The sequence below is a fragment of the Camelus dromedarius genome, chromosome 17 (assembly GCF_036321535.1).
Source record: "Camelus dromedarius isolate mCamDro1 chromosome 17, mCamDro1.pat, whole genome shotgun sequence".
In the NCBI taxonomy this organism is placed as follows: domain Eukaryota; kingdom Metazoa; phylum Chordata; class Mammalia; order Artiodactyla; family Camelidae; genus Camelus; species Camelus dromedarius.
The window spans coordinates 38,949,354-38,976,728 of NC_087452.1; the positions used below are offsets into that span (position 1 = coordinate 38,949,354).

At 47.9% G+C, this 27,375-nt stretch overlaps 1 protein-coding gene across 18 annotated transcripts in view; it reads right to left on the bottom strand.

Moving 5' to 3' along the window:
* Positions 1 to 9,705: 9,705 nt before the first annotated feature.
* Positions 9,706 to 27,375, bottom strand: part of TRAK1 (trafficking kinesin protein 1) — a 116,324-nt gene continuing 98,654 nt past the window's right edge. For 4 of the 18 annotated variants that reach the window (XM_031470045.2, XM_031470037.2, XM_031470041.2 and 1 more), the window contains 3 exons: positions 26,640 to 26,984; positions 15,140 to 15,242; positions 9,706 to 12,419 (listed from right to left, as the gene is read on the bottom strand). In XM_031470045.2, the coding sequence (XP_031325905.1) occupies positions 11,651 to 12,419; positions 15,140 to 15,242; positions 26,640 to 26,984 (1,217 nt within the window). In that variant the 3' untranslated portion in view covers positions 9,706 to 11,650. Of the gene's footprint in view, positions 12,420 to 14,091; positions 14,351 to 15,139; positions 15,243 to 17,288; positions 17,360 to 23,490; positions 26,985 to 27,375 lie in introns of those variants that run through there. The other 14 variants (XM_031470038.2, XM_031470044.2, XM_064496681.1 and 11 more) reach the window with 9 other exon arrangements.

A 27,375-nucleotide genomic window follows, 5' to 3' on the forward strand; every position in this document is an offset into this window, starting at 1 on the left:
ATGACTTTGGGAGAACTTGGCAGAAGCGGAGTGGTGGTGATGGCCAGTGGAGGTGAGGGGCTGGAGGGATGGAGGGCCAGAGTCCAAGGGGCCAACCTCATGGTGGCTGACGCCACCCAGGCTGACAGCAAGACATAAGGTGGAGAAAAGGACCACCACCAGCTCAGTGCTGACATCTTCAAAGAATGAGGGGGAATTTCCAGGGAGACGGCCAAGGGCAGCCTTGAGGGGAGGGAGATTGAGGGTCAGGAAGCATGGAATTCAATATGGCGGTGTTTTCGACAGAGGATAATGGAAGAGGAACAGTCCAAAGACAGCACAAGAGAGCAAAGAGGACAAGACCCTCGGGAACAAGGGGGTTGGGGAACGTGCATCCCCTCTGAGGGACTACAGGGAGGTGGATCTTAGAGACCAGCCAGCTTGGTTCTGTTTGACATGGAGGGTTGTTGATGGTGGAGACCAAGGGTGTGAGGGTGGCTGTTGGCCGTGGAACTGGCATTCCACTGGGAAACAGAGAGGGCATGGCTCTGGGGAGGAGAGGAGCCCCGTGGGCCCGTTGCAAGGCATCACCTTGTACCCATCTCTCAAAAGGCACAGCCCAGCCTTAGTGTGTGCCTTCCTCTCACCCCATGGGGCCACAAGGGTGATTTGCTAAAAGCAAAAAATAATGATCCCAATTATTCTTAAAAAGTATCCTCACTTAAAAGGGGAGATTTACTATCTTCAACAAAAAGGTGACCTTTACCAGAGGACTCGTCCATCCAGCACTACTCAGAGTGGTCTGTGGGCTGATACCAGCCCACAAACTATCCACGATGAAATAAGAATAGAAACGGGGAGTAAACAGTCAGAAGCTCTCTGAGCAATTGACATGGCCACATCGACCCAGCGTGTGACCCAGAGGTGTGGGCCAGGTCAGGTATGGGACTCATGTGGTGGGTTGCAGGTAGTACAGGAAGCAGACTGGTCACACACAGTAGGACCACATTACAATGCTTTTTTTTTTTTTTTTTTTGACTCTGCATTGTAGAAAATGGATTGGAGGGAACTACGTAGTTCTATTAGACACCTCGTGTAGTGGTCCAAGTGAAAGTTTTTTTTCAAGTATTTTTAAAAATTCTTTTTTTTGTATGGAGGCAGGGAGACAATTAGGTTTATTTATATACATATATTTTTTTTAATGGAGGTACTGGGGATTGAACCCGGGACCTTGTGCATGGTAAACACACACTCCACCACTGAACTATACCCTCCCCGTACAACGCTTGATATTGTAAGGTTAGTTTGCCAACCATAAGCCAAAAATATATTAAAATCTGAGTAAATGTAAGTATTCATTTACTTTTCTAGCTTGTTACTTTTACCATCAGGTAAATTTTTACTCAAGCTTTAAAAATTTTTTTTTTACCATCCAGTGTTATTCTCCAAGTTAGGAAAGTAAAAATTGTACTGTTTATTTATTATCCACAATTTACAGACCGTAAAACAAGCCTCCCTGGAACTTTTTGTGGAGACGTTAAAAATCTCATTTCCCTTTCCCAGTGCTATTCTCTGATGCATGTTTTTAAGAGAAAACATAGAAGGATTGCATGTACGTGTTATCCCTGCATGTGATACTGCTGTCGATCTGAACCGGGTGGGATAAATTAAAAGAATCAGCTCATTTAGCACATAAAAAACTTTAAAATTGACAAACACAGTGTTCATTCAGAGTGAGCATATAAGTGTTTGATGTGGAAAATCACTACCCCACTCATAACTTTGCGTTTGCTTGCCACTGCAGAACAGCAGAAATTCGAGTCTGACAGGGAGTCTGTATAGCAAATACTCCATGCACGTTGTGAATACCATGCACTGTTCTCATAATTTTTCACTTTTCCCTATGTATGTTCTTATATATTTCATTAATAAAAACCACTTTTATTACAAAAAGCAGACACTTAAAAATGAGAACCATTTTTATGAACTTTTTTTTTTTCACAAAAAGAAAACGGTCACAAACAAGGTATGCAGTTCCTTAAATGGGCTGATTTTTTTTCTGTCTTTAAACATGAATACGAATTTTAAGCTTAGCGTCCTTTTTTCTTTTCTTTTTTTAGATTCCACATATGAGTGTTATCATGTGGTATTTTTCTTTCTCTTTCTGGCTTACTTCACTTAGAATGACAATCTCCAGGTCGATCCATGTTGCTGCAAATGGCGTTATTTTATTCTTTTTTATGGCTGAGTAGTATTCCATTGTATAAATATACTACAACTTTTTATCCAGTCATCTGTCAGTGGACATTTAGGTTGCTTCCATGTCTTGGCTATTGTATGTAGTGCTGGTATGAACATTAGGTTCTATGTATGTTTTCGAATTAAGAGTTCCCTCCAGATATATGCCTAGGAATGGGGTTGCTGGATCATAGGTTAAATGTATTTTTAGTTTTTTGAGGAATTTCCATACTGTTTTCCATAACAGCTGCACCAAATTACATTCCCACCAGCAGTGTAGGCGAGTTCCCTTTTCTCCGCACCCTCTCCAGCGTTTATCATTCATGGACTTCTTCATGATGGCCATTCTGATTGGTGTGAGGTGATACCTCATTGTAGTTTTGATTTGCATGTCTCTGATAATTAGCGATGTTGAGCATTTTTTCATGTACCTATTGGCCATTTGTATGGCTTCATTGGAGAATTGCTTATTTAGGTCTTCTGCCCATTTTTGTATTGGGTTGTTTGCTTTTTTTTGTTATTAAGTTGTATGAGCTGTTTATATATTCTGGAAAGTAAGTTTTTGTCATTCGCATCATTTGCAAATATTTTTTCTCATTCCATAGGTTGTTTTCTTGTTGTGCTCATAGTTTCCTTTGCTGTGCAAAAGCTTATGAGTTTAATGAGGTTTCATTTGTTTATTTTTGCTCTTATTTCCATTGCTTAGGTAGATTTCCCTAGGAGAACATTGCTAAGATTTATGTCAGAGAATGTTTTGCCTCTGTTCTCTTGTAGGAGATTTATCGTGTCCTGTCTTATATTTAAGTCTTTAAGCCATTTTGAGTTTATTTTTGTGTGTGGAGTGAGGGAGTGTTCTAACTTCATTGATTTACATGTTGCTGTCCAGTTTTCCCAGCACCACTTGCTGAAGAGACTGTCTTTTCTCCATTGTATGTTCTTGCCTCCTTTGTATGTTCTTGCCTCCTTTGTCGAAGATTAATTTACTGTAGTTCTGTGGGTTTATTTCTGGGCTGTCTATTCTGTTCCATTGATCCATATGTCTGTTTTTATGCCAATATCCCGCTGTTTTGATAACTGTAGCTCTGTAGAACTGTCTGAAGTCTGGGACGGTTATTCCTCCAGCTTTGTTCTTTTTCTTCAATATTGCTTTGGCAATTCTGGGTCTTTAGTGATTCCTTATAAATTAGAGGATTGTTTGTTCTAATTCTGTGAAAAATGTCCTGGGTAATTTGATAGGGATGGCATTAAATCTGTGGGTTGCTTTGGTCACTATGGCCATTTTAATGATACTGATTCTTCCAACCCAAGAGCATGGGATATCTTTCTGTTTCTTTAAGTCATCTTTAATTTTCTGTAATCAGTGTTTTGAAGTTCTCCATGTGTAACTTTTTCACCTCCTCCTTGGTCAGATTTATTCCTAAGCACTTTATTGTTTGGATGCAATTTTAAAAGGGATTGTTTCTTTACTTTCTTTTCCTGCTAATTCATTGTTAGAGTAAAGAACTGCCACTGATTTCTGTATGTTAATCTTGTATCCTGCTACCTTGCTAAATTCTTTTATCAGCTCTTGTAGTTTTTGTGTGGAGCCTTTAGGGTTTTCTATGTATAGTATCATGTCTTCTGCATATAGTGACAGTTACTTCTTCTCTTCCAATCTGGATCCCTTTTATCTCTTTCTTGCCTGCTTGCTGTGGAAGGGCTTCCAAGACTAAGTTGAATAGAAGTGGTGAGAGTGAGCATCCTTGTCTTGTTCCAGATTTTAGTGAGAAGGCTTTCAGTGTTTCACTGTTGTGTTTTACGCTGGCTGTGGGTTTGTCATAAATAGCTTTTATTATGTTGAGATATGTTCCCTCTATACCCACTTCGATAAGAGTTTTTATCATGAATGGGTGCTGAATTTTATCAAATGCTTTTTCTGCATCTTTTGAGATGATCATGTGGTTTTTGTCCTTTCTCTTGTTGATGTGGTGGATCACGTTGATTGATTTGCATATGTTGAACCATCTTTGTGTCCCTGGGATGAATCCAACTTGATCATTGTGTATGATCTTTTTTATGTGCTGTTGGATTCTGTTTGATAATATTTTGTTGAGGATTTTTGCATCTATGTTCATCAGTGATATTGGCCTGTAATTTTTCTTCTTGGTACTGTTTTGGTCTGGTTTTCATATCAGGGTGATGGTGGTTGCACAGAATCAGTTTGGAAGTATTCCCTCCTTTTCAGTTTTTGAAGAGTTTGAGAAGAATTGATATGAGTTCTTTGTATGTTTGGTAGAATTCCCCAGTGAAGCCATCTGGGCCTGGACTTCTGTTTGTAGGGAGGTTTTTAAATTGCTGATTCTATTTCATTTCTAGTGATCAGTCTGTTCAAGTGGTCTGTTTCTTCTTGATTCATCTTGGTGGACTGTATGTTTCCAGAAACTTGTCCATTTTTCTAGGATGTCCAGTTTGTTTCCCTACAGTTGTTCATAGTATTCTTATGGGTTTTTTGTATTTCTGTGGTGTTAGTTGTAATTTGTCCATTTTCTTTTCTTATTTTGTTTGTGTTCTCTCTCTTTCTTCTTGGTGAGCCTGGCTAGAGGGTTGTCAATTTTGTTTACTCTTTCTAAAAACCAGCTCTTTGTTTGATTGATTTTTCCTATTGTTTTTTAATCTCGATTTTATTTATTTCCTCCCTGATCTTTATTACTTCCTTCCTTCTGCTGACTTTGATCTTATATTTTTGAATATAACAATGTCTGTTGACTCTAGTAGTTTAAAAACTGATTTTGTATTTTGTATTTGTTCTTTATGTAATTTATTGTTATTGTATGTTGCAAAAATAGTGGCCCATGATAGATCAATTTGAAAAACAAAATAATCAACCAATTCTTCACCACTTAGAATTAAGAAGTACCGCCCAACATGTCCTTAAAGTCCCAGGGGCCTGGCTGGCTGTTGAGACCTGTCTAAGCCTCCATCACCTTCATCCCTCTGTAATCGGCCCATCAGGACTGAAGCCTTGAGAGTGCAGCCTCAGAGGGGGCCAGAGATTGGGTATCAGCGGGTGGGGGTGGAGGTACGAACCTACTACCCTGTTTCTGAGCCAGGCAACCGTTTCTTTGGTGAGTCAGACACTCAGATCGGCTGAGAACATAATGCAATTGCTTCTCCAGTCACCAGCTAGGGACCCTAGGGTGATGAAGGCCACCAAGGGCTGGAAGTCAGGCAAACAGGAGAGTCAGAGATCACATGCTGCCACTGCTTCTCTGGGTCTTAGAGTCACAGGCGACTAACAGAAGCCCCTGGGAGAACTAGGGTTTAGGTCTTTGCGGAGCCTGGGACAGCAGCACATCTCTGGTTTTTCCCTTCTTAATAATGTCCCTAATCTTTGGCCTGCACTTCAGTCTTCCTGGCAGCTGCCTGGCCCTAGAAAACCCTGCTGAATTCCCTGCCGTGCTAGTGCTTGGCCCCGGCTCCTGTCTTGCTTCCTGTTTCCTGAATCTCTCACTTCTGCCCAAGGCATCGCTGAGCCTCCCCGCTGCTGGTCCAAGCTAAAGGCCTCGTTCTCTGGTGTTCAGGTCTTTGGAACTTCAGAGCACGATCAGCCTGAACCTTGGGTATTAGATGTAATGAATTCCCAAGTACCACTGAACAAATACTTGATCCAACCCTGGATTTAGTCATAAAGAATAAAAAATATTTTTTTAAAGGAAGATGTATTAAAATGGGAGGCGGTTAATTTCAAAAGATGGAAACACCTTCATATAGAATGTACTTTTTTAAAGTTTTTTTAAAAAATGCTTTCTTCTGTCTGCTGAGTGTGGCAAGAGGATATTCCAGGTTTCCTCCCCATTCTATGCTCAGTTTTTGCACTTAGACCCCGAGCTTGTGTATATGCCATCCCTTTGGCTGTGAATGCCTCCCTCGAGTTCAACTGGTAAGTTGAGACTAAGCCTTGTGACTTCCCTCAACGTCTCTACTAGGACAGTCGCCAGCCCTGAATTGCCTTCCAGGGAAAAGCACACCCATCTGATTTTACGATTGGCTCATCGGGGCTGGGTCCTTCAGGTTTTCTGCAGTCTCCTAGCGCCCTCTACTGGCTACAGAGAATAAATCCTCCTGGGAAATGATACTTAATTGCCAGGAGCCCCAATGTGCAAAAGATTAATTTCCTGTTTCTAAATCTTGACTTAATCTCTACTCTGACCTCCCAATCAACTCGGGTAATTCAGAATAAGTTTCTACCTCCACAAGCTTCTCCTCAGGAAGCATCTAAATTCTGTGCACCGTCTCTCATTGGGCACAGAGGGTGCCCACATTGGGTCCACTTCCTTTGTCCTGTTGGAAAGGCCCCCCGGGCATACTTGCCTCTGCTCTCCAGCCCCGGCGATGTTTGGAAGTGAGTCCCACATCTCTCTGGTGCCAGGGACTCCGGCATCGCCTGGGCATCTTCCCATCGAGACCCACTTGCTGTCATGTGTACTTCCCTGCCCTGTGTGGTCCCGGCCCTGTGATGGGGTCGGGACCTGGGCTGGGGTTCTGGAACGTTTCCGCTAGCTCAACGCCTGCATCCCTGGGGAACGAGCTCACCTGTCCTTGGATCCCAGACTCACCCGGGGCTTCTCCCAGACCCTGGACTTGGCCCAGGGACAGGGCAGGTGCAGGCCGCCCCACCAGCTCCCGCCTTCCCACACCAGCTTGGAGAACCTGTTTGGGCCCTGGGAGTGAGGGAGGGGGACTAAGCAGTAGAAAGAAAAACTGGCTCAGTAAATTTTCAATCCAAATTTTTTTGTCTTACACCAAAATGTATGCTGAGCCTTTTCTTTCTTCAAAACTAAAAACGAAGACTTTGACATTTGTTTCCCGGTCCCGTCAGCTGCCTCTTTGACAACGTCCCTTTGGGCCCTGGCGCCCTCTGGTGGAGCTCCCTGGGCTGCGGGCACGGCTCAGATACACAGAGGGAAACTGAGCCTAGAGCAGGGAGGAAAAACCAACCCCACACGAGCACCCTTCTGCCACAGCCACGAGGTAAAATAATGCACTTCTTCTTACAGTTTACAAAACAGATAGGACTGGGGTGCTTCCCGCCTTTTGAGGGTTCCTTTCCTGGCATCTTCCTTTAAACGAATTCTTGCTTTTTCAAGAAATATCTGAAGGTGGCTTGCAGACAGATGTCAAGCCCCCTTATTTTGATCCTTTTCTCTCCCCTAGGAAATAGGATTTGCTTTTACATAGCACAGTACAGTGGTGCAATTCAGGAAACTTAATATCAATACAATATTTAAAAATATATTCCCAATACGCAAATTTCTCTAATCATCCCAACTTTTTACAGCATCTTTTCCAATCTGGGGGGTCATGAATTACGTGAGTTGTCTCTTTATCCTCCGTTATTTTGGAACAATCCCTCGGTCTTTCTTTCATGACACTGATGTTTTTAAAGGGAACAAGTACATTGTTTTATGAAATGTCCCTCAATTTGGGTTTGTCAGTTTGTCAACCTCATGATTCCGGTTTTGCATTTTTGGCAGAACAGCACAGAAGCAATGTGCCCTCCCCCAGACACCACATGTCATGTTCAGTTTGATAACTGGTTTAAAGTGGTGCATGAAGGTTTCTCCTCTACAAAGGTACCCCAACCCTTTGAAAACTAGTAAACAGCCTGTGGGAAGGTACAGTGTCTGTAAATAGCCTGCTACTTGAGAAACTCTTGCCCAGAGGTTGCAGCATCCGCTTTGTCTAAATGGGTTAGTTTTGCAAAATGGTGGGGTTTTTCTAACTCTCTTGTCCCTCCTGTGTTTGTCACTGAGCATTCTATTGTAAGGAGGAACACAGAAGCAACATGCATTCTAGGCCCCTTTTCCCTTCTCTCCTCCGCACCTTTACCCTCTGCTTGGAATGTCCTCCCCACTAGGCAAATCCCGCTCACCCCAGAAGCCCAGATCCAGGGTCACCTGGTCTCAAAGCCTTCCCTGCCCCAGCTGGGCAGACAACCCCCCGCCCAACTCTCTCTCTCCCCTTTAAGCAAGGTGGGCTGCAGCCATCTGGCCTCCCCGAGCTCCTGAGACACGGGAGGGAGCTTGGGGAGGGAAGCCACCCTCCCACGGCAGGAGCTCCCCACAGAGCTTGGCCTGATCTAGCAGGGCGGCTCTCAGAGCCCCGGAGAACGTGGTGAACCAGACACCTGGGCCCTACCCTCAGGAGTTCTGATGCATCACCCAAATACCTCACTGGCTTAACAAAGGTGGGTTTCTCCTTCAGGTCACAGGTCAAATGAGGGCCGGCAAGGAGTCTGGACCAAACGAGTCCTCGAGTCCTCGGAGAACCAGGATGACGGTGGCTCCGCCAACTGGTGACACCACTGTTTCAACACGTGGCTTCAGGGCAAGAGAGGAGCACAGAAAATCATGCACAGACTTTTCTCTGCTCAACTCATTGGCTGGAACTCATCCTGCCCACTGCAAGGTGGCTGGGAACCATGGCATCAGACGGACCATTTGGTGAGTACCATTGTTTCTCTGCATAACCACACGCCCCCTCACCTACCAGAACATAGTCACGACGGCCTTCCCTCCACTCCTCAAACACACTGAGCGCTTTCGTACCTCTGGGCCTTTGCACCAGCCACACTCTACCCAGATGCTCCCGTGCCAGATCTCAAGTGGTTGACTAAAATGCCCCCTTTGGAGAGGCCTTCCCTGGCTGCCCACTCCCTTACACCAGCCTATCTGAATTCTCTACACCACGTTTGGGGTCATCTCTCTCCTACTAACGGATTGTACGTACACTCTGGGAGAGAAGTTGATGACTTGTTTACCACTGTGTCCCCGCTATCGAAAGAACAGTGCCTGGTCCATGACAGATGTTCAAAACATATTTCCTCATCTCATCAACCCTGACATGTCCTACTGTCCCCATTTTACAGGTTAGAAAGTGGAGGACCCAGTGAGAAGTGGCTTGTCCAAGGTCACACCACTTCTCACTCCTGTTTGCCTGCGTGGTTTTGCTGCTTCCCAGTATTAAGGTGACAAAGTTAAGTTTTATTTAATGCTTTGGTTCTTACAACTCTCCATCTGGTTATCCTCCACTGCCCTTGGTTTTTAAAAGCCTCAACAGAAGTCTACCAAGGACAATTTGGCAACATCTGTCTAGGAGTTTGCCCTACAGATATGTTCAGGTATGTGCAAAATTATATATACATGCAAGGGTTTTTCATTACAGTGCTGCGGTAGCAGAAGTTTGGAATGAACTTCTGGGTCCATAGGGTTATGTATGTATTCACAATAGGTGTGCAGATGGTGGAATACCATGCAGCCCTGAAAAGGAGGAAGAATTTCATGTTCTGATTGGAAGGCTGTCCAAGGGACAGTATTACAGTAAAAGAGGGGATATAATAGCAGTGTATGCCTTTCATTTCATTTTCCCAAAGAGCTGAATACCATTTAAGTCTTTTATAAAGAGATCATCTCAATGAAAAGATAAGAAAATGCAAATCAGAATAGCGGGGTGGTTCCCATCATTTGAACTTATTTTATTGGTACTCATTAGCAAATAAAATTTTGTTGGTTTTAGATGCATTACAACACACTTTTTTGGTAGTGGTTGCACAATGTTGATCGTTTATTGACTATACTAAATACTGCAACCTCTGAATTGATTTTTACACTGGTATTTCCTTTGTGATGGGGGTGGCTCCTGTCTCTGAATACATAAAGTGGTCCATTCAGTCCATGGTTTTCATATTCCTTTGTTATTCTACCTACTGCCTTAAAATACATTCAAATAAAAAGATTTTCCTCGCAGTGAGTGCTCACCTACCACAGCGAGGAGAGTGGAAAATGTAACCAACACTCTTGGGTTCAGAGAATAGTCTGAAATTGTGGGACCAAAGCTTGCTCCTAGGGGCTTTCTCAAAGTATCTTTAGTGGACATAAGGTCACACTCACTCAACTGAAGAACACCTTTTTCTGAGGGGGTGGGGAGAGGAGGGGGGTGGGGGGAGTGCAAAATGGTAATTTTATTTGCATACGATGTTATCCTTGCATAAAAGTCTGGAACAAGTGGCCACAGAGCACCGTGATGTGCAGTGCAGTCCTCAGATTAGAATAAATAAATTACTTGCTTGGATTGGAAAGCCACACACACACTGTGACCGAGCTGGAGAGGACAGAGGGTGTTTGTTGAAAATACAGCACACACAGATAATAAATAAAGGTTCAAAACAGTCGGCTCCCTTGTTCATTCACTGTTCTCACTGCACTTGTCCCTTTTCCTAAGGATACAAAGTGGCACAAGGACACCAGGGCTTTGCTGTGAGCTCTCTGTCCTGAACCAAGAGGGCCAAACGTGGGGACATCGAATGGCTGCGGCAGAAGACACAGCCGGGAACGCACACGCACCAGTCTTGGGGCCAAAGTAAGGACCAGAAGCAGCCGACGGCCAAAGCCTCATTTCTCCGAGAAACGGGTTGGTACTACCCTTGGCTGTGGTTCTGCTCTTTGTTAAGAAATTTCAGTCACCACCTCTCCCCCAACCCCCTTTCCTTAGGATCCTATTGCTAAACTCCTGCTGGCTCTGATCTTCATCGGTTCGGCTGGGACACTGGGTCTCAGAAACACACTATCTCACTAGCGACTTGGTTCATCTGACACTTGTATTTCAGTGTCACAGGACCATGGGAGAGCATCCACTGTGACTTCCCATCCAGTACCATTACTTCCCTGCATATTTAAAAAAAAAAAAAAAAAAAGGGGAAAGACAAAACAAATCACACAGGACACACGAGGGCTGCCGACCGAACGGTGCGGCAGGAGTATAAATACATTCTCTTTCTTGCAGGTCAGATGTCTGGCCTGACAGCGGATTACAAAACACGGAAGGATGACTCCAGGTGGGAGGCAGAAGAAAAAGTCACACCTCTGAAGGAAAAGCGACCGTCTGTTGGGGCCCGAACAGTGATGGTCTTGAAGCTGCGGGGACCCAAGAAAGAACAGCCGCCCCGTCGTGAAAGCTACAGCCGCTGCGCGTGGCCGCGGACGGAGGTCCCTCACGCTCCCACAGGGCGGGCCGGGTGAGGCGCCCCAGACACGGCGCGGCAGAGCTATCATGCCTCGTGTTCCCTGGTTTCCTATCCATAGGATAAGAACACACTTAGGGGTTTCAGTGCTTCTCAGAGGAGAGGAGGAGGAAGGCCACCCGGCGGCCCGGCGGCCCGGCCCCCGGGAGAGCGATGCCCGTGCCGGGGCCCTTCCTGCGGGGTCCAGAACAGACAGGGCAGGACACAGGTCTCCAGGTCCTATGTACACATCTTACAGTCTCCACTCTCCCCTCATTAGGCACGAGGTTGACGGGTCAGGAGGGGACGGACAGAGAGGGGAGAGTGCACAGTGCAGGGGGAGAGGGAGGAGGAAGCCAGGTCGGCCTCCTGCAGGAGAAGGGCCTCCTCCCCGCCTCACCGTAAGCTAGTCTGCTTGGGGAGCTGAGCACCCATCAGGATGCCCGAGGTGAGCGTCACGGGGGCTCTCATCTGCATGCTGGACCCCACCATGGTGGGGAAGCTGCGGTTCCGTCGGATGCCACTGCTGAGCTGGAGCCCGCCGATGGCACTGGTGACAGTGGGGCCTCCGGGGACCAGGGTCTGTGCAGGGCCCGGGGGCCCACAGAGGAGAGGTCCCTGGTCCTCAGTCAAGGTGGGGACGTGAGCCCGCCCCGAGTTCACCACTTTGGCCACACCAAACCTCCTGACTTTGTCCACGAGGTTGAGGTTGGAGACAGACACGTCCGTCTGGCTCTCGCTGCTCCGGACCGTCTTCTTCTCCCTCACCTCCCTCAGGATGGAGCTGGCCGGCTTGGAAGCCAGGAAGTTGTCGTAGGGAGGGCTCGTGCACTTGAATTCGAAGGACGGCGGGGAGGATGTGGGCGTCTGCATAGGCGAGTTGGGCGGGGTCGAGGGGATGACAGCCATCCGGGGGGTGCAGGAGTGCAGCAGGGAGCCCCGGCCCGCCCGGTCCCAGCTCTGGGGGTCGTACACAGCCGCGGAAATGCCCCGCTCCTTCAGCAGCCACACCAGCCCCAGGGACGTGCTCATGGTGGTCGTGGACTCTCGGACGTTTGTGAAGGACTCAGCCAGGCTCAGTCTCCGCGGAGTGCACGGTGTGGCCACCGGCGTGGATTTCAAGTGGCTGGCGCTGCTACAAGCCGGAGTTGGGGCCGAGTTAAGGCTGATAAGAAAAGACAGGTCAAGCATCAGAAATGCCTGTGGGCACCGTGGAAAGGGGCGCTGGCCAGTATCCTGCAGGGCGCAGGGCAGGCCTGGGACAAGCTGAGGGGACTCCCTGGATGCCTTTTTCCAGGTCTGCTCCTCCCTGTGCTCCCAGGGGCCGTGGATCCCCTAAGTGGCAGGGGAGGGGTTAAGTTAACAGGAAGCTGCATGTGATTCCTGTCTCTCAGCCCTAGACGGTAGGAACAGTCATCCCCTTTGCAGGTGAGGAAACTGAGGTCGGGTCAGGTGGCTTACTGACATCACACTCAGCTACGCAGTGGAAGACCCTGGATTTGAACCCACATCTGAGCGACCCCAAAGGATGGGAGAGGAAGCCCTTTAGCAGAGAGGCTTTCTTCCCCCACAAAACTGACTCAGATTCTAGCATTCCCTCCTCATCCCCACTGCCCTGAGGCAAGAAGTTAGCCAAGTCTATGGGATAGGGGAGTGTAGCCTGGGATGGGCTGACCCCAGGGGAGGGCCCTTGGGTGACAGGGAGGCTGAAGGCAGACCCCAGCCTCCTGACTCCCACCCCAGTGCTCTTCCCTCTGCCCCTGCCGCGCATGCCTGCTTTGATGAGTAGAGTCACAGGGGCAGAGGGAGCTACGTCAGGTATGACCAGACCTCCGTCTACGGAGATCCACCATCTGGAGAAAGAGCCCCTGGCTCTATGAAACCTGGGGACGAAAGGAAAGCAGAAAGAGTCCTCCCTCTGCTCCTGGCATGTTGACTGCAGACCCACTGTGTTCTAGAAGCTGGGATCCAGCAGTGAGGGGAGCTGGGGCAGAAAGTATAACCAAGGGGCAGCAGGGGGGAACGCAGTGCTGTCCGCCTGAAAACCAGCAGAGACAGGGATGGGGGGCAGCCCCACAGCACAGAGGCCCTGCCCCGCTGCTGGGTGAGCCACCAGGGGGAGGGGGCAAAGAACCCCCCCCCTCCTGACAGTCTCATGAGACCTGCCATGGCAGGGGCTGCAAGGGGCCCCTTGGAACAGGCAGCTGGGTAGTCCCCAGGGGCTAGACGTCAGCACCCTCTCTTTCCCCTGCCGGACGGGACAGCTCTGGAGCAGTTTCCTGGAGTGAGGGAAGCAGGGCAAGAGCAAGCACAGGCTGAGGTGTCACTGGGCCCTGCCTCCCGGCCCGTCTCACACAAGCTCGAGTGGGGATGCGGGGGGTAGGAGCACGCAGAGGAACACGGGATTAGAAACCACAGCAGATTCCTAAGGTTAAAAGGTGGGCTTGTACAAAGGCACCGGAGGAATTCTACAACAGACTGGTCGCCAAGCAAGAGAGGGCCAAAAAAGTCTAGACTTAGATGCTTGTTCTGAGAGCCATGCCTGGGGAGGTTTTCATTTTCTTTCAACCTGCCATTCTTTCCCACGCCAGCAACAAGCCCTCCCTTGCTACTGCCGTCTCAGGCGTTTTCGTCCCTGACCAAGCCCAGTGGACTTGCGGCTTTGAGTCCCAGGGAGCAGCTCTGCCCACTGGTTTTAAACACAACCTCTTCCAAACAAAGCCGAGGGAAGGGGAAGCTGGGCTCCCCAGGGGCAGGAAGGGAGAAGCTATGGTTTAGAGACTCCCTTCTGGCGAGAACCTCGGTTAGGCCTGTATTAGCGCAGGCGCCCGGCTCACCTGGGGCATTGAGACAGGTTAGGGGTATCCAGTGTCAAGGCCGAGTTAGCCAGGCACAACGACAGAGACACACCCCCGCCTGCGTCCCGGGTTAGTGGCGGCCACGCGTGCACACACAGCTGGTCCACGTGGCCCCGCCGGGGCAGGCCCTGCGGGCGGTGTGCTCACCCCCTGCCTCGCCCGTGGGCTCACTCTCTGCCCTACACCTCCTCTCAGCTCAACGGGGCAGGGGGCTGCTGCGTCGTCCTCCTCACATGACCTGCGGAGAATCATTCATCGTTGAAGGTGCTCCTGGGGCGGCTTCCCCCTGCGAGCTGGCCCTGTCTGCCTCCCTCCCGGCGGGTTTACCTGTCACTCGCCCTGGCACCTTGCACAGGAGACAAAGGCGGAGGGGGTCACGCCACCATGTGGAGGGAGACCATTTTCACTGGAAGCTGGGAGGGGCCTGAGATCCAGCCTGGCAGGACCCCTCCTCCCTCCCCTTTCCACTGGCCCTGACAGCCCCAGTCGGTGCCAACCTCTGTTGCTTCTTGGAGGCCTGGAGGGAAATGGACTGCGAGGGGCACATGCTTCCATTCCAGTTCCATCATTTGGGTTATCACAGTGTGGCTCTGATGCACAGTTCCTGGGCTCAAGTTTAAAGGCACAAGGGCTTCCACTGGGCTCCCGAATTCCCATCTGTGAAGACCTCCATGCTCCACAGGCAAAGTTTGGGGTAAAAACCCAACAGACGTGGCCTTAGGGCCGGGGGTAATGCTCTAAGCTTCAGCAGGTTAAGGAGGGGCCTAAGAATCTTCCACAGCCAATAAAAGGGTAACAAAAGGTGGGTCCTGGTCTCTCTGTGCTGGATCCGAATCAATAGGGGTCTTGCTTAAAAAAAAAAATAAATAAAACCTGGGGCTCAGAATAGGTGACTGCTTGGGAGATACATCTGCTCGCTAGAGTTGGTTTTGAACGAGCCTCTCTGCTTTGCCTTTCCTCGACATTAAGTCTGGGCGGGAATGCCCCACCTCACCCCCCCTGCCCCCACCGCGGCGGGGTCCCTTACCTTGGCGTGACCCGCGTGAGCTCATCTGAAGGGTGCAGGATGCGACAGGTGGTGAAGGTGAAGGTGGAGTTGGTCTGGGACATGCACTTCCCTGGGTGGTGGGCTACATTGGGGGGGAGGGAGGAACAAAACAGAGTCCTTGCATCCAAGTACACCCACGAGAAAAATTAAAACCCCACATGGACAGATGCAAGAAGCGATGAGCTACCTTGTTGACTGGATCTGGGCGAGCAAGGTGAAAGACAGATGTTCTGGATCGAAGGTGGTTCCTCAAAATAACCACACTTCTGAGCACCGGGGTGCAGAGCATCGGCTTCCAGCTTCTGACCCAGTCCAGACAGGGTTTCCCATCAGCGTTCTTTTGGCCAGTAGTGGATCCAGTTTGAAGGGCTAATGGGCCCCTGGGGGTGAATTTGTGTTCCCTCCTCAGAGGTCTTATTCGGCACATCTTTTCTTTTCATTGGCAAATAGGTGCTGAACTCTGGCGGGGTGGCGGGGTGCGGGGTGGGGGGAAGCTCTTGCTCCTGGGCCCAGGGCAAGGCTCACAGGCTCCCTTTTCTGTTTTAATGAAAAGGGGCTTGAGGAAGCTGGCTCCACTACTGCCTATCTGTGGTCGGTGGGAAGGGAGACAGGGCTTCAGCTGCCTTAGCAGCCACGGGGCAGGAGCCGCAGCGCCCGGGCCGGGCTGACCCTCAGCCTTGGGAGCGGCACCGGTCCCCTGGGCTGGGGTCCTGCCACCTCTAGGCGGTCTGATTTCTAATACGAATGAGAACAGGGGGTCCTCAACTGATTGCCCTTTAAAGCTCTAAAGTGTTGTTAAGGCAGCTGAAGTCTGGGATCTGGTGCAAAGTAAGTCACAGAAGCATTAGGACCACGCGTCAGAAAGCCGACAGGTGATAAGTAAGAAAAGGAGACATCATGATTGCAGCGGTCGTCCTCATTCATAACTCAGAGGTCAAACAAACAAAAAAAAAGAAAAAAAAATAAGACACTGCTCCGAAAAGCATGCAAGATGAGGGTGACCCCCCCTGCCCGCCCCCTCCCCCCCCGCAGCAGCTCAGCCCCCAGAGACCTCCTGGGAGAAAACCGATCAGCGCATCGGAGGCCACGAGCACGCTGAAGATTCAACAGGCTGCGAACTAGAATCTTCTAGCTCTTTATGGCAAGTTTTCTCTTGGATTGGACAAAACCCAGAAGAGATCAGTGCCCCAAACCAACAGATCCACACACAGGTGTGACTGTGTTTTTAAAAACAAAACCCAAAAATCTAGAAACCAGATGAAACAAACAAAAAAATTGGAGACACGCAAATTGAAGGCAGGCAGGACAAGGCCAGAGCACAAAAATGGTGGCGGTGACTCAGAAACGCAGGACTGGTTTGCCCCAATTATTGTGGTCCGACCCATCTCTCTGTGTCCAGGAAGGCTTCCAAGACCCCTGGCGTGGCAGCCAGCACCACGGCCACAGGGAGCTCCAGGCAAACCAGGAGGTGGGTGGCAAACACACGTCAAAAACAGCCTTGATGCATCGTTTGGTTCTCAGCTAATAAACGTAATGGTTTAAGAACTCAGACAACTGAGAAACCGCAGCAAGCCAAACAAAAAGTGGAAGAAGCTATGAAGAAAAGGCAACCAAACAATCACGATTCTCTGACTGCAATAAGATCTAGAAACAAAAGCAACAAAAAACCTGAGAAAAGCATCCCAAACAACAGATGTGAGAGGTTATTTGGGAGGGAGGAAAGAAAAATGCAGTAAGTACAAGTCATTAAGGCAGAACAGTTGAAACAGAGAGAACAATTTAAAAAATCAGACAAAAGCAAAGGCTGGATTTAAACTCGGAGGCGAGCCCCACTTAAACACATGGCCAGCGCATCAAATCAGAAGGTCACACACGTTCACTCCCTCCTCCACCCCTTCATGTATTGGAGCTTCGATTGCAGCAGGTAGGGTGAGATGGACATTTTAGAGACACAGCTGCATCAGCAGAAGCAAAACCCATCTTATGCAAATGGGTTTTGGGAATAGGAAAAGGCTGCTAAAATTCAGAGGTCCTCATTCCCCAGAAGCAATGGACAGCTTTAGAAGACCAAGGAAGATCAACAAGTATCAAAAATGCCAAAGCCAGAGGTTCGGCCCCTCCGCAATACCACTGGGACGCCTGGACCCGCCAGCTCTCCGAGTCACCACTGCTCGCCAGGCCACTGCAGCAGCTCCCTTCCTTGGGACACAACACAGAGACAGTGAGTCGCCCGGGCTCCCTGCTCGGCCTCAGAGCCGCGAGGGGCTGAGCCCTCAGCTGTGTGTGCAGGAGAGAGCGAGTTCCCAGGGCAGGGAGCGGGGACTCGGGCGAGGGCTCACGACCCCAGTCCCTGGGCCCCTCAGCACCCAGGGCCCTTAGGTGCTGCGAGTTCACCTCTTGCTGCTCCCCTGGGGCCTCCAAGGACAGGGCTTCTTGGATTTAATGCCCGGACCTCCTACTTAAATCCGCATTATTTTTCTCAGTCTGACTGGAGGACCTCAGTGTTGTACTGACAAGCATCCACCAAGTGTTTAGGAATAAACTTGCATTCACCACCCCCCCAAAACCTTAATTCTCTATTATTGTAATTTGCACTCATCCCCCAGGTTCTGACACTGGCACAAAATCCTAATCTATCAAAGAGAACCTTTAAATGTAAGTCATCCTTGATTATTCAAGATTGTCCACGTTGGTGAACTGGGGACAGGTGGCCAGCGGACAGATTTTTTGTTCTGAGGACATGCCACGTGCAAGCCCACACCCTTCAGCCGCTGCAGTGGGGACCCTGGAGGGCTTTACAGGGGGGAGAGTCACCCCGCTCACTTGCTCCCTGACCGACCCTGGTGTGCGTTCCGCCCGGAGCTGGCTGTGCTCCCCTGGGGGCACGTGGTACCTGGTACCGACTGGAAAGCTGGGTGCTGCTGCAGCCAGTCACGGGGAGCCCTGGCCTGGCCCCCACACTCTCCAGTGGGTTGGGATTTCCTTCCCCAAGGCCCCTGCAGATCTCGCTGAGGAGTATCTGCAAGCGTGCTTTGTAGACCAGGGTGACTGGGGCTTGGTGGAATGCTCGGGTCTCCAGGAAAGATGGGCAGGAAAACCCACACTCTCCCCGCAGCCCAGGGCACCAATGGTGAGAAGAGGAAATGGACACGGACAAGGGACCTGCAGGACGAGTGGACTCTGCGGCCTGGCCGTCCACATGTTAAGATCTGCACACACCAGCTCGTGCGTGTCAGTCAATCCCAACAGTGCGTTCCTTCTGCCACTCCCAGCGGAGACTAGAAACTTTCCTTCTAAAGGCCATCGTAGCACCCAGTCCTTAGAAGGACCCTCCCGTGAGCCCACACAGCTGTCAGGGTGCAGCTGCGCCCACTGAGCTTTACAGGGACCTGCGACCTCACACCCAAGGCTGCTTCCAAGGGGACCTTGGAGTACAGAGGAAGGCCAAGCCAACTGTCTGCTCACAGAAGTAACTTATTAAAATATTTTACAAATGACAAATATACCCCAAGATCTTGGAGAAAGGGGCTCCACCTTTGTGACATGCCGAGCGCCTGCCAGTGTATTCTTTTCACACTCTTCCCCACCTTGTGAAATAAACAAAATGCCTTGACCTTTTCCCCCTTTTCTTAACTTGAACATGTGGTATGACTTAGATCTGCTCAGCCATTTCTGTAAATTCACCGCACACACACACTCTCACTCTCTCTCTCCCCCTCCCCCACCTCCTTTAATTCCCGCCACATCAACAGTAGCACCCAGCGGCCGACCCTTCCTGTCCAAGCGAAAACAAACCTAGCGAATAAAAGCCTTGTCCATCAAGCTTAAAGGCATGGCTTAAACTCAGCCCTGAGAACATCAATACCTTTTTTTTTTAAACCTTTTTACCAGCTTCTAGCAACTTTCTTGTCTTTTGCTCAAGGGGTAACCACACTGGGGGCGGTGCATCTCTTCCTGTCAGTTTCATGCCCATTACAAAGAAAAGAAAAGAAAAGAAAAAAGCAATGCTTGAGAATTGTTCCTAAAAACTAAACCATCAGGACACAGAAAAATGGCCTAAAGATTTTTTCTGTCACTTCCTTATATAACTGCGCATGAATGTTTCTGGAAAAAAAGTTCTATGATGAGTCCCTGGGGCAAAAGCTCCATCTAAAACCTTTGGGATTCATCCCAGGGACATGAAGAAGGCTCAACATATGCAAATCAATTAACGTGATACACCACATCAACAAGAGAAAGGACAGAAATCACATGATCATCTCAATAGATGCAGAAAAAGGATTTGATAAAATTCAACATCTATTCATGATGAAAACTCTTACCAAAGTGATGGTATGGAGGGAACATATCTCAACATAATAAAAGCTATTTATGACAAACCCACAGCCAGCATAATATTCAACGGCGACAAGATGAAAGCCTTTCCACTAAAATCTGGAACAAGACAAGGGTGCCCACTCTCACCATTTCTACTCAACACAGTCTTGGAAGTCCTACCACAGCAAACAGGCAAGAAGAAGAAACAAAAGGGATCCAAACAGGAAGAGAAGAGGCAAAACTGCCACTATATGTGGATGACATGATACTATATATAGAAAACCCTAAAAGCTCTGCACAAAAACTTAAGAGTTGATAAAAGAATTCGGCAAGGTAGCAGGACAGATGATTAACATACAGAAATCAGTTGCATTTCTTTACACTAACAATGAATATCAGAAAAGATAAGAAAAGAAATAATCCATTTTAAAATTGCATCCAAAAAAATAAAATACTTAGGAATAAATATGACCAAAAAAGTGAAGACTTATACGGGGAGAACTACTAAACACTAATTAAGGAAATTAAAGATGACTTAAAGAAATGGAAAGATATCCCATGTTTTTGGATTGGAAGAATTAATACTGTTAAAATGGCCATACTGCCCAAAGCAATCTACAGATTTAGTTCTATTCCTATCAAATTACCCAGGACACTTTTCACAGAACTAGAACAAATAATCCTAAAATTTACATGGAATCACTAAAGACCCAGAATTGCCAAAGCACTACTGAAGAAAAAGAATGAAGCTGGAGGAATAACTCCTCCCAGACTTCAGACAATCGTACAGAGCTACAGTGATCTAAACAGCATGGTATTGGTACAAAAAACAGACATATGGATCAATGGAACAAAAAAGAGAGCCCAGAAATAGACCTACAGACCTATGGTCAATTAATCTTCCACAGAAGAGGGGAGAATATACAATGGAGAAAAGACAGTCTCTTCAGCAAGTGGTGTTGGGAAAACTGGACAGCCTCATGCAAATCAGTGAAGTTAGAACACTCCCTCACTCCATACACAAAAATAAACTCAAAATGGCATAAAGACTTAAATATAAGACTAGACATGATAAACCACCTACAAGAAAACAGGCAAAACATTCTCTGACAGAAATCTTAGCAATGTTCTCCCTAGGGTGATCTACCCAGGCAGTAGAAATATGAGCAAAATTAACAAATGGGACCTAATTAAACTTACAAGCTTTTGCACAGCAAAGGAAACCATAAGCAAAACAAAAAAACAACCTATAGAATGGGAGAAAATATTTGCAAAAGATGAGACTGACAAGGGCTTAATCTCCAGAATCTATAAACAGCTCATACAAGATAATAAGAAAAAACCAAACAACCCAATCCAAAAATGGGCAGAAGACCTAAACAAGCAATTCTGCAATGAAGCCATACAATGGCCAACAGGCACATGAAAAATTATTCAGTATCGCTAATTCTCAGAGAAATGCAAATCAAAACATGGGGTGTCTCCTCACACCAGTCAGTGTGGCCGTCATTCAAAAGTCCATAAACAATAAATGTTGGAGAAGCTGTGGAGAAAAGGGAGCCCTACACTGTTGGTGGGAATGTAGTTTGGTGCGGCCATTATGGAACAGTATGGAGATTCCTCAAAAAACTAAAAACAGACTTACCATATGATCCAGCAATCTCAGGCCTGGGCATATATCCAGAGGGAACCTTAATTCAAGGTTCATAGCAGCACTAGTCAAGACATGTAAACAACCTAAATATCCATCAACAGATGACTAGATAAAGAAGTTGTGGTATATTTATACAATGGAATACTACTCCGCCATAAAAAGAATACAATAATGCCATTTGCAGCAACATGGATGGACCCAGAGATCATCATTCTAAGTGAAGTAAGCCAGAAAGAGAAAGAAAAATACCATATGTTATCACTTTTATGTGGAATCTAAAGAAAAAAAAGACAAACTTACTTACAAAACAGAAACAGACTCACAGACATAGAAAACAAACTTATGATTACCAGGAGGGAAGACAGTGGGAAGGGATAAACTCGGAGTTCAGGATTTGCAGATAACAATATACATAAAATAGATAAACAAAAAGTTCATGCTGTATAGCACAGGGAACTATATTCAATATCTTGTGACTTACAGTGAAAAAGAATATGAAAACGTATACATGTTCCTGTATGACTGAAGCATTGTGCTGTACACCAGAAATTGACACAACATTGTAAACTTACTGTACTTCAATAAAAGTATATTAAAAAAACAAAACCAAAAACAAACAAAAAACCTTTGCTTGCCCTACACTCCATCATTAATATAAATGCTGCTTGGGATTAACAGCACTTCAACAAGTGTTCCTCTTTGGGGGGGGTGGGAAATCAAAGGTAGTTTTGGATACAGTACAGCTTTTCTTTTAAAAAATGAAAGTCATTTTAAACTACACAGTGTTAACAAGATGACATTTCTTAAGCCCTGAGTTCCAGGCTTACCATGCACCTGTAACCTTTTTTCTCTGCTTCTTAAGCATTTCTTCAACACAGCCCCTGTCTGGTCCTGCAGCTCTAGGAACCCCCGAGTCCCTGGTACAGACATCCAGCCATAGGCACCAGGGAGGTTTCAAGCACAGAGACTATGAACCACATCAGAAGCTCTTTTTCTGGTTTCTGTACAAAAGTAAGCTTTTGGTTCCTGCAAAATTAAGAAAAAGAGTCTACTCACCCTACTATACCAAGCTGTCTACCCTGTTTCATCTAAAAAAGTATGCGACTTAAAAGATAACGACCTCACAACATTGCACAGACAGGACCAGAAATTCCCTGGAGGGGCCCCTGGGGTATCTTCAGAAGGGGATTTTTTTTTAACGCTGTTAAAATGCCAAAAGGAAAAATGCAAAAATGTCTTTGGATCCTTTGGATGCCAACAAAGCTGGACCCCATGCCCTGCCTTCTTGTCCGCCCTGTGGCGGACATGGACAGGCACATGGGAGCCCTGGGTGAGCAGCCAAGACCTCTCCCATTCAAGAGCGCACTTCCCCCGTGCGTCACTAGGCGGCGCAACTGGCTCTCGGCTCCCATCCACGTGCTCCCTTAAGGGCCCTCCGTCAGAGCAGGCGGTGTGCAGACGCCCACTCCTCAGCTGTCCCCGTGGTGCCTGCCTGGTGCCTGTCGCTCGGAGCACTGGAGGGCCCTCCTATGGTTTTCAGCGGTGAGATTCCATAGAGGAAGCAATTCTGGCCAGCAGGCTTTGTTCTGGAAATTTTAAGCAGGGTTGACTCTGCGCTGTTTGGGAGGAATTAGTTATCTGGTTCGTCACTCATTCTTCTACTTCAGGCTGCAAGTGGCCTGTTTTGCTCTGGTTTAATCTATATTCTGATGCAAGAACACAGGGCGTCCTCAGCATCTCCTGTCCGTAAAGACCAAACTCCTATAACCGCGCACACCAGGGCTGGGTTGACATGTCTTCCCATCAGAGTGGGAACTCGTCAACTCTCTCCGCAGGCACAGCCCAGGGGCTATGAACCAAATGTACCTGACTTTCCTTTCCAGATCCATCAGGTCCCCACAGGCAATGCTCCCTCACAAACCCATCTGGGTCCTGCTTCTGCAGTGGGACCGGCAGTGCTACAGGATGCCCACCACAGGGCTCTGCTCGCACCAGCCCCTGCCCCAAAGCTTCGGTGATACCCAGTTCCAGAGCTTTCCCTCTGCCTCCTCTCCTCCACCAGCTGGCCCCTCCCTTTTCAGTAACCGACTCCTAAACAGAACCTGGACCTACGTATCAAATAAGAAAGCTACTAAAGAAGCTAGTTCTCGACTTTTGCCTCCAGGGGTCCAAGTGCTGCAGCTTCAGGGGATTTTCAAGAGCATTTCTGACCAAATGTAATTTTTGCCTTCAACACTTACTTGAGGATCTTGGCCCCAAAGTGACACGACTCCACTGCAGGACTGCTGTCGGACAGGTTGCTATGACTTTAGGACCATTGGAAATGGTCTCCATGCGTATGAGTATTAAATAAACTGACCTTGGCTTTCTTCTTTGTTGCTTTAATCCCGCCTCTGTCTTCCCTTTAAGAATCAAGGCATCCAAGATAATTCAACTGGACAGTCCATCCATCCAACCATCTACCGGCTTAACTGTATGACTTTAAAACTCTGATCTTAGGAAGGGAGGTATAGCTCAGTGGTAGAGCACATGCTTGGCATTCACGAGGTCCTGGGTTCAATTCCCAGTGCCTCTGTTAAGGGAAGGAAAAGAAGTACAAAGTAAAAACAAAAAAACCTCTGATCTTAAACCTTTTACTACATGCAGGCTCTTCTTTACACATTAATACCTAAAATTCAGAGCACTGTCAGTACAAAATTATGTCTATTTCTTCTCTTTTTTAATGCATTGCTTTTTTTAAAAAATTGTTTATTTCATCTAGGTTTTTTACATTTTATTTTTAGGGAGTTGTAGGAAGTCACCTCTCTCTCTCTCTTTTTTTTAAATGAAGGTACTGGGGACTGAACCCAGGACCTCATACACGCTAAGAATGCGCTCTGCCACTGAGCTACACCCACCTCCCCATGTCTATTTCTGATAAAGTACACTTCCTATATAAATTAAAACATAAAATATGTCACTGAAATAAAGTAAAACTATAATCTAAAAATTGTTTTAAATAATCCATTTTAATCATCTAAATTATTTACAAATATAATAACAAGGATTCATCCTTTTTAAAGACATGGGGTTATAAAAATCAAATGAGGATACAATAATACATTAAAATATATTCATTAATTTTTTTCAGTACTCAAAATTTTTCCTCCATGAGAGAGCAGGCTCTCGACCAAAGTGCCTAATATACAAGTCTTCCCAATTTCCTCCCATAAGACCAGTTGGAAGAGAAAAGGTTAATTACCTTCTGTCTTCAAAGTTTCTCCCTACTAAGTCTTCCCAGGCAGAAGGCAGCTCCTGGCATGGTGCTGTTTGGCAGCAGGAAAGGGCAGACCAAGGCAGGGACCAGGCCAGCCCGGATACAAATCCCAAGACGCAGGAGGCCCAGGCCTTCCTGCTGAAGCTCGCGTCTACCTGTGCCTCCGAGATCGTGTGCACAGCGCCACTCGGGGCCTTTAGGATGATTTATTGAGTGACGTGCTTCTTACCTTCCAAGAATCAAAACGGTTCTGTCACCCCCGATAGAGGAAAAAAAAGAGCCAAGTCATGATTCATGCCTTTCCCCCCTTCACTGAGCTTTTAACCAGTCTTTCCCTGAAAACAAGATCAAAAGAGCCCTCGTCTAAATGACCCCTAAACTACCTCCTGCAGTCTACGTGATTCTTTTTGGTGGCACACTTCCAACCCGACCCCTCTACAGTTTATACTGTACGTCTGTGTGCCTCTCAAGTAAGACTGGTGGGACGGGTCTGCTGCAGGTGGGAGTAAGGAGGGACGCAGCAATAAACATGCCTCTGTGTGTGGTACGGACGGCGGTCAGGGCTTGCGTCCTGCAGCTGGCCCGCGCGCGCCCGCTGACCTCGAGATATTTCTGGCTGATTGCTAAGCGTTCTTCCCTCTCTACACCTTCTTGAAGACAAACCTGATGGTGCTTCTTTAAACTTACAGGATTCACCTTCTATTCCACCTGCAGGACTGCAGGGAGGGGTCACCACACTCGATGTGACGCCCCTTCAGTCACAAAATCGGCAGACACAGTGTCTCCTGTACCACTGTCTGCCTTCCAGATGGGCACCAGTGCCGATGACAAAGGGAGGTGACAATAGTGAAGCTGGTTTTCTTAAGTGAGAAGATTTTAAATAATAAGCATTTTCATTCCCTTGCAAGCTTAATCTGGTAACTTGATTGCTCAAAAAATAATAAAAATGGGGGGAAGGCATAGCTCAGTGGTAAAATGTGTGCTTAATATGCACGAGGTCCTGGGTTCAACCTGAGTACCTCCATTTAAAAAAATAAGAATAAAAATTTAAAAATTAAAAAAATACACCATAAATAAACCTGTGTGCTAAACAATCTTTTTACTTGATGACACCTCTAGTTTACATCAGAGAAAAGAGAAAAGGTTCTGAATAAAGTCCCTTAGTCACAAGAGTGTGAACCTGGACAGGGTATGGGAGATGCGTCCATGAACCTCAGCTCTCTCCTGCCCTGGATTTCATGGGGAGTGTTATGCTTTTAGGAATGAAAATCATTGATCACAAAGATGAACATCCCCTCCCCAAACTCAGTGACTTGGGAATGTCATGAGAATGATGACATTGGGTCAGTTCACCTTTTTCTGGGTCTCTCCCCTCAGGCCAAGCAGCCAGACGGCCCAGGGAGTCTGGGATAAACACATGACTGTCTGATCCCAGGGCCCTGAACACAAAGCTTTTCAGCCCAGTGGCGTCTAGGACGTGTGAGTAATTCTGCAAGCTCATGGTCAGGTCTTCAATACTTTGGGGAGGGGGGTGAGGTGCGTGCACAGAGATCAGCCAGGACTCTTTTCGAGATTCATCTAGAGTCCTCTCTCTCTTAAAAAAACTTACTGACATCGTCTTAGGGTTTGCTGGGTTAAGGACTGTTGCTAAAACACTTTTTAAAAAAATCCATTTTGAACGCACGTATAAGCTTGTGAGAAGACACATGCACCCTCGTTGCAGTTAGAAAGTCAACAGGCTGATGCATCAAAGTGTTGTCTAAAATCCTGTACACTTTCTGGGTGTCCAATTCTAATGCCTTGTGTAGGTAACGGATTCCCTCATTCACCTTCTGAACCATCCATAATTTCCCCTAAAACTGCCTGACTCAGCTCAGTTTGGAAGTCATGAGGGAACTTGAGACACTGCGTCTTAGACACAAGGAGAGATGGGGCGGGAAGCAGATGTTGGGGGGAAGGGGGTAGGGACCAAAAATCCACTTCTTTTTAGCAGCCTTTCCTGCTCCCTCCAAGAGCCCGCTGGGCCATGCACCTCCACGGTGGGCAGGGAGCACCCCAGCTTGTTACAGGAGGCATCGACTCTTAAAAACCCAGAACCGCGGGGGAACGCTGTCGTCATCACCCACACAGACGAGCGGAAGCTACAGACAGAGAGCCACTACGGATGGTGCTGGGAACAGAGGTGAGAATGGCCCAGAACTCCGCCTCCGGTGGGGGTGCCAGGTTTACAGGACTGACGGCGGTGCCCTCACCAGACCCCTCCTCCTCCTCCTCCTCCTCGGCCGTGGGCGGCTCCTGCATCTCCTCTGGGAAGGCCTGAGGCCGGCTTGGGTAACTTCTGCTGCCTGAGACAGTCACGCGTGCCCGGGACCTCTCACCTGAGGTCTCTGGGTGCTGAACTGGCGTGGAGGTAGCTAGGCCCGGGAGGGAAATGTGGTCACCTGTGTCATCTTCCTCAAAGTCGTTAAGGCAGTACACTTCGTCCAGGTCAACGTCCAGCGTCCGGAAGCCCTTGGTGACCACCCCGGGCCGGGGGTCCAGGATGCCCCCCAGGTGAGGCTGGGCCAGCTGCTGCCAGTGGTGAAGGGTGGCCGAACCTTGCAGGAGAAAGGGGGGGGGGTGACATGGAGAAGAGAGCATTAGGACGGGGGTCTCAGCAGACAGACGGCTCCAATGCAGAGCGAGGGCCCCGCGGCCCTGGGCGCCACAGCTGGGCTCTGGAGGAGATGCCCAGCGCTGCCTTTGCCCCTCCCCGGCCATGCCTGGAAGGGGCACCCATTTAAGGACAAAAATCTATTTTTTTTACAAAGTAAAATAAATGCCCTACTATGCACCAGCGATGTTTGGTAACAAGCTATTTTAATCAACCAAGGTCAACCCCCAAGTCCAAACAGAATCACTTTAGAAACAGGAGGAAGAAATAAGCAAGGAAAGCACTGAGGCAGGGCGGGAGGCGGGCACAGGTACCCATTCTACGGCACGTACACG